Here is a 15901-nt window from a genome sequence, read left to right on the forward strand (position 1 = left end):
AAAAATATATTTTTTGTCTGTTTTTTTTCATCGTAAATACTCGTAGTTTTTATTTGTTGTGCGGAAGCGTGTAAAAGAGTAAAATTATTGTACTAAAAAATCACACTAAGTTCAATTCCCAGGAAAGAGAGGTGAATCACAAGGATCGCTTAAGTACCAGGTCTTTCCTAGCCAGAATATCCCTCAATCGTAATTTAATAGCACAATAAATCACTACAATCACACACACAATTCATGCAGAATAATACAATAAAAAACACAAGAATTTAACGAGATTCAGCAAATTTTGCCTACGTCCTCGGGCACTACCAAATATATTTCACTCCAAAATACAAGTGAGAATTTACAAAGAGAGAGAGAGAAAACAATGCCTTAAGTAGAGAATGGCAAGTTTTAGATACAGAATGAGAGATGGTTATGCCTATTTATAGTTGAGGTTCAGGGATCAACTTGCAAAGTCACTTTACAATTAGGGACCATATATTGCAAATATCTCAGATTTTATTATGCCAATATCTCGATACCCATATCTTTGACTTTCCAATATTTGATACTCATATCTTTGACTTTCCAATATTTGATACCCATATCTTTGACTTTCTATTATTTGATACCCATATCTTTGATTTTCCATAAATATGGATAATTCCCAATAATCTCCACCTTGAAGATTTGATTCGAGTAATCTTATCTTCACACAATTCTCTCTGCCTTTGTCAACAACACTTGATAGTGCCTTCTTCAACTGTTAAACATGCAGAATATTGATCAAGTTCAAACAATGTTCGAACTTGATTGTTGTTACCACCTTGGTCATCATATCTGCGGGATTATCTGCAGTCTTAATCTTCTGAAGGTGAATTTTCCCCTCATCAATAATTTCCCGCACAAAATGGAAACATACGTCGATATGCTTTGTACGTACATGATAGACTTGATTCTTTGCTAAATGAATAGCACTTTGACTATCACAATACACATTAATATGCTCCTGAACCAATCCCAAGGTTTTAACCATACCTTGTAACCAAATAGCTTCCTTTACAGCCTCTGTTACAGCCATGTATTCAACTTCTGTGGTTGACAACGCAACTGTAGACTGCAGTGTAGACTTCCAACTTATTGGTCCTCCAGCAAGAGTAAACACATAACCAGTGGTTGATCTTCGTTTGTCCAAATCACCGGCATAATCAGAATCAACGTACCCAACAACACCTTTACCAAGTGTAGTATCCTGCTTGAACAGTAATCCAATATCCATGGTCTTATGAATATACCGTAGAATCCATTTCACAGCTTGCCAATGTCCTTTTCCAGGATTATGCATATACCTGCTCACTATACTAACTGCCTGTGAAATGTCGGGTCTTGTACACACCATTGCATACATCAAGCTACCTACTGCATTAGAATACGGAACTTGTAACATGTATTCTTGTTCCGTATTTGTCGAAGGAGATAGTTGTGCAGAAATCTTGAAATGAGAAGCCAACGGGGTACTTACAGCTTTAGTCTGCTCGTTCATGCCAAACTTCTGTAGTATCTTCTTTAAATATTGCTTCTGAGACAAACTAACTCGCCATGAGCTCTATCCTACATATTTCCATGCCAAGGATCTTCTTAGCTTCACCTAGATCTTTCATCTCAAACTCAAGGTTGAGTTGAGTCTTCAATCTCTCAATTTCAACTTTACTCTTAGATGCTATCAACATATCATCAACATATAAGAGCAAGTATACAAAAAATCCTTCTTGTAGCTTCTGAAAATACACGCAATGATCAAATTTACTTCTTGTATACCTTTGCCCTTTCATGAACTGATCAAATCGCTTGTACCACTGCCTCGGAGATTGTTTCAATCCATAAAGCGCTTTGTCAGTTTGCAAACCCAATTTTCTTTATCAGCAACCTTGAATCCATCTGGCTGAGTCATATAGATTTCCTCTTCCAAATCACCGTGTAAAAATGCGGTCTTCACATCGAGCTGAACTAGTTCAAGATCATATTGCACAACCAAGGCTAGCAAAATCCGAATAGACGAATGCTTCACAACTGGAGAAAATACTTCATTGTAGTCTATTCCTTCTTTCTGAGCGTAACCCTTTGCTACTAATCTAGCCTTGTATCGAAGTTCATTTTTATCAGGAAATCCTTCCTTCTTTGCATATACCCATTTGCATCCAATTGCCTTCTTTCCTTGGAGAGATGATCAATGGTGGTAAAGGATCAGTTCTTCTTGGAGAGCTAGGTGGCTGTGTCAATTGAATTTATTTACTTTACTTTACTTCCGCTTTGCATCGGTTCATTTTCGTTAAATTGGTAAATTTCTTCCCTTTTTTTCATCTCATCTTCGAGAAATTTTGAGAAAAGAATTGGGTTTCTTATGGGTTTTTTCAAAAAATAACTCAACTGAAAAATTATATATGAAAGTGATTTAAAATTCATAGTGCCTGTCGGTACCGCCTAACACATCGGTGGTATCGCCCCCAATGATGAGTCAATAATTGATTTTTTTTTTAATTTTTGGATGTTGTCACTGTGTCAGATAACACCAATATATATTTTTTGTAATACCTGTGAAAAATATCAATATTCATGGTGGAGAAAAAAAAATTTGAATGGGTGTCGCCGGTTTGTCAGGCGACACCGGAAAATTTTCAACATTTTTTTTATGTCGCCAGTATGTTAGGCAAAAAAAAGTAAATATTAAAAAAAAACTTTTTGGTGTGTTAGTATGTCAAAACTACAACCATTAAATTTTTAAAAAGAAATATTTTTTAGGTATTATCATTATTTCGGTGACACTGTGATATTTTAAAAAGCGTAATAGAAAGAGTAGCTCAAAGTTTTAATCATTATTTTAGATATTTGGAGTCGGCTATTGGGATATCTGAAGCATAGAAGTTAACTAGTATGAGGAAATCTTTTTTCAATGTCAAAATCGACACAAAAGGCCACGTAAATAATGACATTGGTATAATTATGTACAACAATTAAAATTTTCAATTCAGAAGAAGGAAAAAAAGAAATAAAAGAAAAAGAAAAGGACAATGTGAAAAGAAGAAAGAAAGAAAAGAATAATGGAAAGGAAAGATCAAGTGAATTTTAATGAAAATTAAATGAGAATTTGAAAAAAATAGAAGTAAAAAAAGAAAATATTTAAGGGAATTAAATGCTTCCATTTTTGGTTCAAATTCTCATTAAAATTTACATTACTTTCCTTTTGTTATTCTTTTCTTTCTTTCTTCTTTCTTTCACGTTGTCTTTTTGTTTTGTTTTTATTTTCAATTGAAAACCCTAGACATTGTACATAATAGTTACCGATATTATCATTTATGGTGACTTTTGCATTTTGTCATTAAAGAAGATATTTTCTTTTCTTATTGATTTCTATGGTTTAAATCTTGCAATAGTTGATTTAAAATCTTTAAAAATAATGATCCAAGCTTCAAATTACTCTTTCTACGATAGATCTTTTTTAAATATCACTGGTGCTTCCGTCGTGAAAAATATTGTTATTTTTTTTAAATTTCCCGATGCCACTAGTTTGACCCATTAAAATTATTTTTTTTCTGTTTTTTTTCATCGTAAATACTCGTAGTTTTTATTAGTTTACGAAAAATATATACTGGTATTACGTGACACAGTGACGACACTTAAAAAATTCTTTTTTTTTTAAAAGTCGATCATTGGCTCATAATTAGGGTGATACTGCAAGCGTGTCAAACGACATCGGGCACAATGAATTTCAATTCATTTTCGTATATAATTTTTAACTTGAATTTTTCGTAATTAATTAATTAATTAAATTAAAAAAAAGCCGTTTCTTATTAAGAATTCTTTTCGATAAATTGGGGGTTATGGAAAAAAGAGAACACATTCTAGTTGGTTATCTTAAACGGAGCGTTTAAGGTGATGAGTGTTTTTAGTGAAACGGGGCGTTTTATGGGACTGTTGTAACTGCTCTGCTTGTAGCAAACTTCTTTGTCGCCGCCATTCCTTATGCCAATATACAGGAAAGGCATGGGAAATGATGAATTATGGAGGAAACTTTTGTGAGGATTCTGTGTCTTCTTCTCCCTTCCTCTTCTTTCTCTTTTCTTTTGTTAATCAATTTCTTCTGCATCAGTTAGATCAAATGAATGTTGTTTATATTAATTTTTGGGCTGTTAGTATTGCATTCCAACGTATCAGAGTTTCTTCTTTTTGAGCAATTAAAGGATAAGATTTGCACATGTGATCATAGTTTTTGGTTGGATCTGATCAATTTTTGACATGGGTAAATTGCCGCTTGGTAAAAAAAAATTGCATCTGTTAATGAAATCTGGTTATGAACAATGCTATTTCTGCATCACAGAAAACAGAATAGCTGCAATTCTTTTGAAAGAAGCAGCCGAACGTAGACGACAAGCAGAGAGGGATGGCATCCATGTTTTTCTTCAGCACCCTAAAGTGAGGGGTCGCTCAAATTCACGGTTCCCCGCTGCAACTGTGCTTGGTGTACAGTAAGATCAGTTATAATGTTGAATGTATAGGACAAAATGTTGGAAACATGTGGTTAAAGAAGAATGAAGAATCCCCTATAAATGGATTTTTAACTTTCACATTTTGATGCTAATGTGTGTAAATTATCTGGATATGTTTCTTCTCCCCTCTTTTTCAGCAAATAGAGCTGTTGAAGTGAATGAGATGTGGCGAGTTCGACAAAAGGAGATGGAACTAAATGAGAGGCTAAAATCAAGATCAAATGACCATAGTGGGAATAGCAGAATTGTGTGGATATTAGCATCCCTTATAGAAGCAGAAATAGGAGGCATGAGAGCAATGTTAGTTCTTCATGCTCATCAAGCAAAGCAGTAGCAGAGGGTAGTTATTCAAGGGACATGAAGGTCTAAGAGACAATGAGATCGATGAATTTCTTTAGTCAAGGTTTGTACCACATTTATACAAAAAGTTGGTATGTTGGGGGAGAATTAGTGGATTCACATGATGAGTCTCTTTGCATGTGAAGTCACCCCTCACGTAGGCTATATATGTTGATTTAGATTTTTATCAGTAAAAAGTTCAATCGTTAAACCGATTTTAGGATGACAGGGTGAAGTGCAGTCGAGGTTCTATAGGTTCTAGGATGGATGAAACTGGACCTTATCTACCTACAAATTCCGAGTCCCTAGGGAAGCAGTCAACAAGCTGAACTGGAATGGATGATCGTGTCAAGTTGGGTCCTGAAAAGCCTTCTTCCCTGAAGTCTGATGAATCTTCTTCTGATTCAGAGCCCCATGAACATGGAAAGAACGAAAAGGACCACCCTGAGAGATCAAATAAAAGGCACAGTAGGAAGCACAAATCTGAAGAAAAAGCTAGAAATAGGAAAAAGAAGAGGAAAGATGAGAAAAGAAGTAAACATGACAAGTGAAGTGAGTATTTGACAATTAATGTACACTACAAGTTTCGTATTTCTTATTCCATGGTGCTGATTCATCATAAGCTATATTGAGCTTTTCCTTCTTTCATCTCATTTTATACCACCACTGATCCAGACGTCTGACATGGTCACCAGTCGTCGTAATGATGATCTGTCTCGTCAAAGATCTCTTCCTGGCCAAGGTCGTATTTTTAAAGCAAATGTGTGAGGTACTGTCGACAAAAATGGAATCAAGAAGTTTGGTAAATATGGTAAGAGGTAATGGTACCTTTAAAAGCTCTTCAATGACATCTTCCATTGTTATTATGCCAACAGCCTCTTCTTCAGAGTGTGTTGGGAGTGGATTGCCATTTAGATGTAGGATGTCTGAATTCAAACCTTTTGTCCACTTCCTGCTCCGAGAACCACTTTTAAAAGAATTACTAGTGACGGGAAGGCTCTTCCACTTCTTAAATGAATGCTTTCGTCTTAAAGCACTCTCTCGAGGATGTTTTTCGCCATCAAAGTCGACTTTCACTTCCGGCAAGGGACCTGTTTTGAAGTGGCAAAAATTGCTTTATAAATGTCCCTATGGACTGCTAAGTCATCGTACGAGTGAAAATTTGGGGAAAAAAATGCCAGTGGCTAATACTTACCCTTGGCAGAGTTAGTAGATGGCGACTGCTCTGTCTTGTCACATTGTCTTACAATAACGGCCATGTGGCTATGACCCTTTTGAAATTCATTTAATATATCATATAATGGCAACGCCTCTTGAATCCTATAACATGCAAACATATATATTATTATCAACCAATGAGTAAAAGGGATAGATTGTGAATGTTTTTGCAGAATATGTCTTGTCTATTTTTTCTGGAGTTCATTAAGTATAAGATACCTTGGAATCCTTCGTATAGTAACCCTCTTCACAGGCACTTCATCTTCAGGGTGGATTGTCAATAAATTCTTGACCTTGAAGATTAAAAAGATAAATGACTTAATAAAACACAATTAGCCCTCAGAAATTAGAAAAATAATAACCTAAGGGATATGAAAAAGCCTATTAAGTACCAAAAAGGGGCTTATGACATATTCATGTTAAAGGGAACACTTAGAAAGAGCTGAAAATACTTTGTATCCAGAGAAAATGATTACCAAAATGACTCCAATAATGTTTGTAGGCTGCTCATAATAAACTGGTACTCTGCTATGCCCTTTCTCCAAAACTAAACTCATTAATTCCCTGTCCATAGCAAGTATGTAATTATACTTATCTAATCAAAGTCGAAAAAGAGATGCAATTGCTATATATCTATCTTTGTTGGTGATTTGCAGAAAATCATACCCGTCGAACTTGGCATTAATATCAATTGCAAATGTTTCAGATATGGGCGTCATGGCATCTTTAGCAGTTTTCTCAGTAAGCTCAAGTGCTCCAGCGATAATTGTTGTCTCATCATGCGTCAGTTCTCCACCTTTTCCGGCCTAATAAAGGATCATAAATCTCAAAGTTATGATGAAAGAAAGCAGATTCTCTTAAAGCAAAGTATTGATGGGATAAATGACAACCAAGTTAATAACAACTGAATTGCAAAACAAGGTAATCTACCTATAGTATTTCAAATAAGATACTAAGAAAGCAGTTAAAGCACACCTCATTGCCATGCAAATTTACTAGTGTTTTCAACTCAGCTCTTCGGAAAAGTGCAACATGTCTATGGCCTAGAAGAAAGTCCAACAGCTGAAAATCACTTAAGATCAGTCAAGAGAGCTATTTGCAGGAATTACAAGCTTGATTGTCATTCTCATGGTTAAAATGGCATACGAGGAATTATCGCAACACTCATCACCTTGCTTATTGGGTAGGCAACAGGAAAACAGATCCAAACAAGAACTTGAACAATAGGAGCCACTGTTGCACCAATTGCCAAACCGTATCGAGAACAAACAGCTTGTGGTATTATCTGCACTTCCAAGAACAAATTTAAGCCAGAGACCACGAAACAATTGTTAAACCAAGTATGGGGACCTTATGGAAAATCTCATGTTCCAGGTTCGACAAGGGATCAAAAGTGAGTAATCTAATCAAAGTGGATTCTCACCTCACCAAACACAAGAATCAAGGTAACCGAAATTAGGATAGCACCCCATGCTGTGACCAGACTATCAAGGAAAATGGGAAGTGCCTGAATAAAAGTAACAAAAAAAAGGTTCCAAAATCAAGAAGCTGGATCACCTGTTGAAGATGTATTTATAAAAATATACCTCCATTGCAGCGGCATTGCATAGAAGTAGCGTACAAAGCAACAAATGCTGGTTTTTGACAACCGGCAATATCTTTGCTGTTGGAACGAGTGAATAAGTGATAAAGTTAGCATTGGCAAAGCATTGACTCTGACTATTGAACATCCATCATACAAAGCAAAATATGTCAAAAATTTCATTAATCATCACTTAGCTTTGTCATGTGATTTCCAAGTATATCCTTCAAACTTTGAAGTATTTTTAGGAAAAAAAAAACTGTGAACTACAAATTTCAATGAACAAGCTAAATAATCAAGAAATAAACATTCTATGATTCCATTAATGATTCGTTCTCATAAATTAAAATAAATCATTGTTATTGAATACAAATAGAAACGCATTTTAAATCGGAAATGAAGAAATACCGGCATGTTTACGATGAGTGGGAGTACCAGACTTGGCAAGAACCTCAAGATCAACAAGACTCAAGGACATAAGGCCTAAAGTAAGGCCGGACATCATCCCAGCGAACAACACCAACAGTACTATTATGAGTATGTGAATAATGAAATCGGTCCCGCAACATCTTACCTCCACCGCCATTGTTGAATTTTATCTGCTTGTCTCCAAACAGAAATAAAATTCAAAATGAAGTCGAGGAGCTGTAGTTAGGAAAAGGAAGAATATTCCATTGCCAAAAGCATGTTATATGTGAAGAGGTGTGTGTCTTATTAGAAAATGGGAGGAAGGAGAGAAGATTGATAAAAGTTATAAGAAGAAGAAAGGAGTAAGCGGCCGATTTGGCTTAAAAAGGGTGGATTTGAGTGACATTGTGACATGTGGGCTGTGCTGTAGCTTGTGCTTTGTGACTTCAATTGGAATTTGGTATTTCCCAAATTCCAATTAATCACATCGGGTGAAATAAAATATCCCAACCTATACCATTATATAATGTTAGAATATTATTTATATTTTACTTTTTAAGAAAATTATTATTATTTTTATCTTACTCTAATACTTAAATTATCTTCTATTACGGTTTAGTCCATAGTTTATAACGGAATTTAAATAAATCTATTAAAATATATCCTGTGACAAATCCACTAATTAAAATGAGTCACGCCTCAAAGATTTACTAATATTGATAAGAAATAAATTTAAATTCAAAAATAGAAAAAATATTAAAAATTAAATATTTTATAAATACTTACCATTACTGATCAGCATTGACCGGTGTTTTTTTACTTTTAAATATTTTCAAATTTTCATAATTTTTTTAAAATTTAGGTTTTGCAATTTTAAAAATAAATAAATAAAATTCTACAATTATATATTTTGATTTTTTAAGTTTTAAAATTTTGAATTAAACATTTTCAATTTCTAGACAAAAGTTAAACTTTTTCTACTTTTTGATTTTTTAGTCATTTTAGAATATAGAAATTTTGAAAAAAATTAAATTTTATTACAACTAGTGTAGATTATATATTTTTGAAAGTTTCTAAAATTTAAATACTTTTTCCTATTTTTATATATTATTATGATGTTTTAAAATTTATATTTATATATATATATATATTTAATTTTAGAAATTTTTTAAAAAGCATTTTGATTTTGATTTTTTTGAAAATTTAAATTATTTATGTATTATATATAATTTTTTAACTTTTAATTAATATAATATAAATAATATTAAAAATAAAAAGGAGACTGACGTGATGCATTCTAATAATACCATATGTCAATCTTTAATTTTTTAACGTCGTGAGTTAATTTGAATAATGGAAGATAATTTAAGTATCAAAGTGAGAAGAAGAAAAAAGACACCAAAACAAGAAAACATATATAATTCGAGAGCCAAAGTGAGCATTAAACCTAAATATTATTATAATATGCAAAAATCTCTAAAAGGTTGTTTAGTTCATTGAATATAAAATTATGACTTGTGATGTTACATTCTGAAATTATATTACATAGTTTAGATTTCAATATTTTGATCATCCCGTAATATAGGATGTCTTATTATGATCTCTTTCTTAAGTAATCTGAAATTCATGACAGAATTTGAATTTTTTAAAAAATATCTTATATTTCTATTATATTTTAAGACAAATTAAAATATAAGAGTTATATGACGTGGGCAAAGCATGGACAATTAAAAAAGCACAGTAGAAAAGGATTTGGAAACAGATTTGATGTCTTCTTCTGTTTTTGGCCAAAAGCGGATTTGATGTCTTATCTGTCGAAGAATCAAAGAAAATCCATTTGGCAAAGGCATCATCAGTCGGCCACTGCATGGCTTAGGCCTCTCTTTTTCAGTATCTTCAATTACCTATGCCCTGCTGCTTATTTATCATTCTTGAAAACCAAGAAAATTGTTAATCAGTCATTAGTAACCAAAGCTAAGCCATGCCCACCAGTCTCTCTTTGATTTAGAGAATTTATCATATTTAGTTTAGAGAATGATTAATATAGTATTTTTCAATATTCAATTTGGTATTTAAAGTTTTTTTTTTAGTTTCAATTATATACTTGAACTTGTTCTTATCCCAACTAAGCACTTATATTATTTTATTGGAGTAGACTTGTCAAATATTAATCGAGGTAATTGATGACATTTGATCTAAATACTAAATTATACATTAAAACTGAACTCAAGTACCAAATGACATATTAATCCTTTAGAGAAATTACAATGACATTTTTCCACTATGTCTTTTGTTTTATTATATTTCACAATTCCTTTAACATTCGTGGATGTCGAAATTAGACCTAAAATATTGATTTGAGTAGTTATTGATCATAGATCAAATCACCCAATTTAATTCAAATATGACCTCAACATCCATTGGTGGAGCATTGGCCCCTTAGTTAAACGATATAATTGCTCTTTAGGCCCCTTTTGAAACTAATACTTTAATTTAATCATTTTTAACCCTATAATTAAATTTTGGCCCTCTAAAAATTAATAATTTGATTTAAACCATTCTAACATAAAATATTTAACTTTGGCCTCTCCAAAAATTTTAATTTAATCTTGGCCCCCAACTCAAAATTCCTAGCTTTTCCCCTACCATGGTTATCAAGGCGCACCCTATATATACATATCCCACTCCCTTATTTTGCTCCTAAATTTCTCAACCTAAACTCTTTATTTCCTACTTTTAACCTTAAATCTTCAGGTCTGCCATCAATAGAAATTTGATGCTCTGTACGAGCAAATAGAAGACAAATTACAAAGGGATACTAGAAACTTCAGAATTGTGCAAGAGTTATTTGTCACTTTAGTTGAAAGATGGAAACTTTTTTATTTTTCATGTGACAAAGGACAGTAACGCTTGAAGATATAACTCTAAACTAATAACGATAATGAATTCATTCTACTTGTTCTCATTATACTATGAATTATTGGGCACAGTTCCCACATAAAATAAGCACTAGTAAAGTTTAAATGGTTGAAACCATTCACTAAACCGCTATCACAGGCCCATGCAACTCCTAATGAGATTAATTGATACGCCAGAGCTTGCATGTTCTATATAGTTGAAGAAATGTTGCTGGCGGATAAGTCGTTTAATTTCATAAATTGATATATTTGAATTTATCGAAAAACTTTGACATGACAAACATTTAGCTGGTGGTTAACTGGGAACATATGTAACACCCCTAACCCGTATCCTTCCCCAGAATAGGGTTATAGAGTATTACCGGAGTTTACAAATTAATTTTCAGACATTTTATTTCATCAAGCATTCATGTTTATAACCAATCAAAATCAAAACATTTATGAGCTAACATTAACCAATTTAACTTATACAATAACCAGAATCAAATCATCCAAAATTTCCGATAGAACCAATGGATAATGTGATATATCTCCAAAAAGCTTCCAACCCAATCGAGCTTCCGATAATCATTTCAAAACATCCAATAATAATTCAATTCCAAACACACATATATATAATATTCATTACCAAATAGCATTCAATTCAATTAAAATTATACAAAATATAGTTCATACGAACTTACCAGGCTAAATTGCAGAAATACCAAAATTCGGAGACATTTTGAAAATTTTCTATTTTTCTCGAATTTCCACCCAATATTGATCTAAATTAATATTTCATTCAATTTAGTAATTTAAATAATAAAACAATTCATTTCATGCAATTTGGTCATTTTTTGACATTTTTCTAAAATTGCCCCTAAAGTTTTACTTTTATTCAATTTAGTCCTCGAGCCCAAATCATGCAAATTAACCATTTGAAATGCAAATCCATGCTAGCATAATATTCATAATTTATTTTCCTCCTCCTCCTCTCCATTCCACATCCTTAATTTACATAACATTCTTATAAGTAACATTATCTATAATTTCACTATTTTCTTGTAAATTTATTCAAAGCTGTCCATTTGAGTCATAGTCACTAAATCATTTATATCTTGAGCTACAGAAATAAAAATTAAGATCCGTTAACTTTATCTGAAACTAGACTCACATACCTTCTTGCCATAAAATTTTCAGAATTTTTGATTCAGCCAAATAATACAGTTTATTCTTTAAATTTTCCCCTATTTTGCTGTCTGACAGTTCCGACCACTCTTCACTAAAAATGAATTATCTAATTGTACAGAATTTGGATGATGTTTCCGTTTATTTTATTTGAAAATAGATTCATTAAGGATTCTAATCATATAAATTATAACTCATAATTATTTTCTTCAATTTTGATGATTTTCCAAAGTCAGAACAGGGGAACCTGAAATTATTCTGACATTGTCTCACAAAATTTATTATACCTCGTGATTTACAATTCTATTACTTACATCGTTTCTTCTATGAGAAACTAGACTCAATAAGTTTTAATTTCATATTTTATTCATATTCTAATTCAATTCTCACAATTTTGGTGATTTTTCAAAGTTAACCTACTGCTGCTGTCCAAACTGTTTTAGTGTAAAATATTGATTACTAAGTTTATAACACTCTTATTTTCTTTCTCTACACTATTTCTCATCACTTTCTCTTATTCTCTCTTCACTAACATACCAAGAACATAAAACCTTATATAATAAAACTCTACATTAACATCAATTTCATACCTTTTCAATAATATCAAACTCAAAATATATTGAAATCTTGATGTTCTTACCTTGCTCAATTGATTTCAATCTTTAACTTGATTTTCTCTCCTCCAGCTTCTATTTCTTGAATCTAACTTGATATTCTAGCTCCCCATAGTCTCCTTGTTATCTTTCTCTCTTGATGGATATGGAAATTCTTTTGATTTCTAAGTGAAAATGGTGAATTTTGATAAAGGACCAAATTGTAAAGAAAAGAAAGTTTCTTTCTTTCTTTCCTCTTCATACGTTGGCTGCATGGGGAAGAATATGATAATTCCTCATCTTTCCTTTCATATATATACTAAATAGAATAATAATAAATTAATAAAATATCATTTAAAAATCATATTAAAATATTAATAAACTAATATTTATTTAATTAATTAATCTAAAATATCACCAACATCATCATTGCCTTCTAGATTTCTCTCTCTTCTAATTGACCATTTTTCCCTTCATAATCTTTTAAAATTCCATCATTGAGTCACACTTAATTTGGTAAAATTACGATTTAGTCCCTCATAATTCTTATCTTATTCAATTTTGTCCTAATTCATCCATTTTCCTTAGTTTCTAGATCATTCCACCCTTAAAATATGTACACCTTTGGTCCTTCAACTTTTTCATATTTACACTTTAACCCCTCAAATTTTGAGTATTTACTCTTAGGCAACAATACTTTTCTCACTTTTGCGATTTAATCCTTCCTTACATTAATATGTCATAATATACTTCTCAATGTTGACATAACTCAAAATTTCCCTTTTTGTTACTTTATTTCCTTATTTTACTATACCAAGGATAATATCTTATTGTAGAAATTTTCAAAATATTACATTTGTGGTCCCGAAACCACTGTTTCGACTAGGCCCAAATTCGGGCTGTTACAACATATCTTTAATGCATAAAGATTTTATGATAGCAACTTGTTTGCCATTCCTTTACAAGGCATTTGTTCTATGAGCTTAGTCCTACTCGTACTAATATGAAGGAAAACCTTTGCAGCACTACTCATTAGTGTGCAGTTTTGTTTTATTAACTCGGATATCTCAAAGTGCAATTGAATGTCACTAGGACATATATATATATATATATATATATATATATATATATATATATATATATATATTCTTTCACAATCACCAAATCAAAGTTTTGTGGTTTGAGTTGACATCGTTTTATAAAAGTGTATAGATCTTTGAGGAACATTTTGACTTAAATTGAGAAATGACTTCTTCAACTTACGAATTCATATGAATATATATTCAAGTACTAGAGTATTGATGATTTATTGTTGTAACTATCTAAAATGATTCTGGATTATGATTTTTGAAATTCTAAGTATACTTTGACTCATTTTTTCAAAATATAATTATTTTTGAATCTAGAATTATATAGAGATAAAAAAGGTTAACCATAATTAACAAGACCCTAGGGTGGTGAGGCAACCAACTCAATGTGCAATATGTAGAAACGAAGGCCACAATTGACATTCAAAGGCTAGGAACAATGGGTGGTGCAATTGATAATTAAACTATGACTTTTTTGTTAATGAATTAATATTTTATTTATTGCTAATTTTAATTGTTATTTAGGGTGAGTTTTAAGTTTTGAAGGGTTTAATTGAAGTTTCAAAACTTTTAAAGGGCTTAATGAGAATTTCTAAAAAAATTTGGGGTCTAATTAAATTTTTTACAAATTTTAAGCTGCTTAATAAGACTTCACAACATTTTAAGTGAACAATTAAAATTTTCAAAAATTTTAGGAGGTATAATAAGGGGCTTCATGAGAATTTCCCAAAATCTCACCATGGCTTCAATAACGATCTGCCTTTGCCTTAAGAATTTTTTTTAAAAAACAAAAGAATTATTATTTAAATTTAACGACAACTCGTAGTGAGATCGGTTCCATTTTTTTGATTTTTTTATTCGAATTTTTCATTTTCTAAATTAAAATCGAATCAATAGACATAAGAAATCGATTATTATTGAACGTACTAAATCAATTTGATTTGGGTTTTAAATTATTTTCGAGCTTTGAGCTTTTGGACTTTATTTAGATAAAATTATTTTTGGATTTAAACTTTTCAAGTTCAATTAGATAAAATTATATTTTAGATTTATTAGATATTATTTGACAACTTTAATTTTTTTCAATTATACATAAAATATCAAGTACTATACTCATCTAAAAATAATCTCGAAAATCAATAATTATAAATGCTTATTAAAATGTAATCAAACACTGATTTAATCACTAACATAATCAAATGTTAAATTATTTGTATTTTATAACTCTTATGCTATGTTTGGTAGGAACATTGTTTTTTACACATGCTTTAGTATATGGGTTAGCAATAAACTAATTCAGCCGGTTATATTTAGCTACTCGTATGACTTGTTTTTAGCTGAGAGAATGAAAATTTTTCGCTTGCTTTGAAGATGTCTTAGTTTTTACAAGAATTTTTACTCATCTATCTAATTTCAAGTTTAAATTTGTACTAATTATTCTTTATTCTACTTCTAACAATTGTAATACATGCGTAATAAATAAGTTTTTTCTCATTTTATTTTCTTCACATTATTACACCATTAATCAAACGAGACGTTAATATGTAATGACAACAACAAAAAATAAAACCCAACTTGAAAATGTTAATAATGATAACCAAAATTTTAACAACAATAAAAAAATACAGTACATAACAAGTAAAAAGAGATGAACAAGTTTTAACAATAATAATAAATAAGCAATGAATTTATGAGACTGAAATTGAAATTAGATTTAATGTTTATTCTTTTATTTAATTACAGAATATGCAAAAGTATAATAAAATTATATTTAAAATTTTGAAGCAATGAGTTTTGTTTTGTGTTTTAAATGGGTTTTATATCGAGCTTATATGTTAAAAATATTAGTTTTTTTTTGAAAATTTTAAACGGTATAATAAAATAAACTGGAATCGAATTGAATTGATGTGATTTAATGGTGTTATCTAATCGAAACTAAATTGAAATATAAAAATTGAATTGAACTAAATTGCCAATTCGATTCGAATCCTCTCGATTTTTTTATCAGCCTTCCAAATATAATTAATCCATTGGTATGCCCTACATATATTTATCAATAAAA

The 15901-nt window shown here is 31.1% G+C and overlaps 2 protein-coding genes across 2 annotated transcripts; one reads left to right on the forward strand and one right to left on the reverse strand.

The window, feature by feature from the left end:
• Positions 1 to 4004: 4004 nt before the first annotated feature.
• On the forward strand, positions 4005 to 5487 carry LOC105786053 (uncharacterized). Its single transcript, XM_052634376.1, has 2 exons — positions 4005 to 4506; positions 4660 to 5487. Exons 1-2 carry the CDS (start codon positions 4276 to 4278, stop codon positions 4858 to 4860), a joined length of 432 nt encoding a protein of 143 aa, XP_052490336.1. The 5' UTR covers positions 4005 to 4275; the 3' UTR covers positions 4861 to 5487.
• LOC105786052 (DUF21 domain-containing protein At2g14520) lies at positions 5389 to 8416 on the reverse strand. The gene is made up of 11 exons (XM_012612305.2): positions 8074 to 8416; positions 7670 to 7746; positions 7507 to 7590; positions 7255 to 7368; positions 7059 to 7145; positions 6750 to 6889; positions 6560 to 6647; positions 6303 to 6376; positions 6061 to 6185; positions 5694 to 5956; positions 5389 to 5598 (listed from the first exon to the last, which is right to left on the reverse strand). Exons 1-11 carry the CDS (start codon positions 8249 to 8251, stop codon positions 5554 to 5556), a joined length of 1275 nt encoding a protein of 424 aa, XP_012467759.1. The 5' UTR covers positions 8252 to 8416; the 3' UTR covers positions 5389 to 5553.
• Between the last annotated feature and the right edge of the window lie 7485 nt (positions 8417 to 15901).

This window comes from Gossypium raimondii, chromosome 1 (genome assembly GCF_025698545.1).
Source record: "Gossypium raimondii isolate GPD5lz chromosome 1, ASM2569854v1, whole genome shotgun sequence".
In the NCBI taxonomy this organism is placed as follows: domain Eukaryota; kingdom Viridiplantae; phylum Streptophyta; class Magnoliopsida; order Malvales; family Malvaceae; genus Gossypium; species Gossypium raimondii.

Bases quoted from the DNA above. Each gene is read 5' to 3' on its own strand.
- LOC105786053 (XM_052634376.1), top strand. From the start codon at position 4,276: ATGGGTAAATTGCCGCTTGGTAAAAAAAAATTGCATCTGTTAATGAAA. The intron at 4,507-4,659 runs TAAGATCAGTTA...CTCCCCTCTTTT, and splicing joins CAACTGTGCTTGGTGTACAG to TCAGCAAATAGAGCTGTTGA.
- LOC105786052 (XM_012612305.2), bottom strand. From the start codon at position 8,251: ATGGCGGTGGAGGTAAGATGTTGCGGGACCGATTTCATTATTCACATA. The intron at 7,146-7,254 runs GTGATGAGTGTT...AGTGATTTTCAG, and splicing joins TTGCCTACCCAATAAGCAAG to CTGTTGGACTTTCTTCTAGG. The intron at 6,377-6,559 runs GTAATCATTTTC...TTAATCTTCAAG, and splicing joins ACATTATTGGAGTCATTTTG to GTCAAGAATTTATTGACAAT.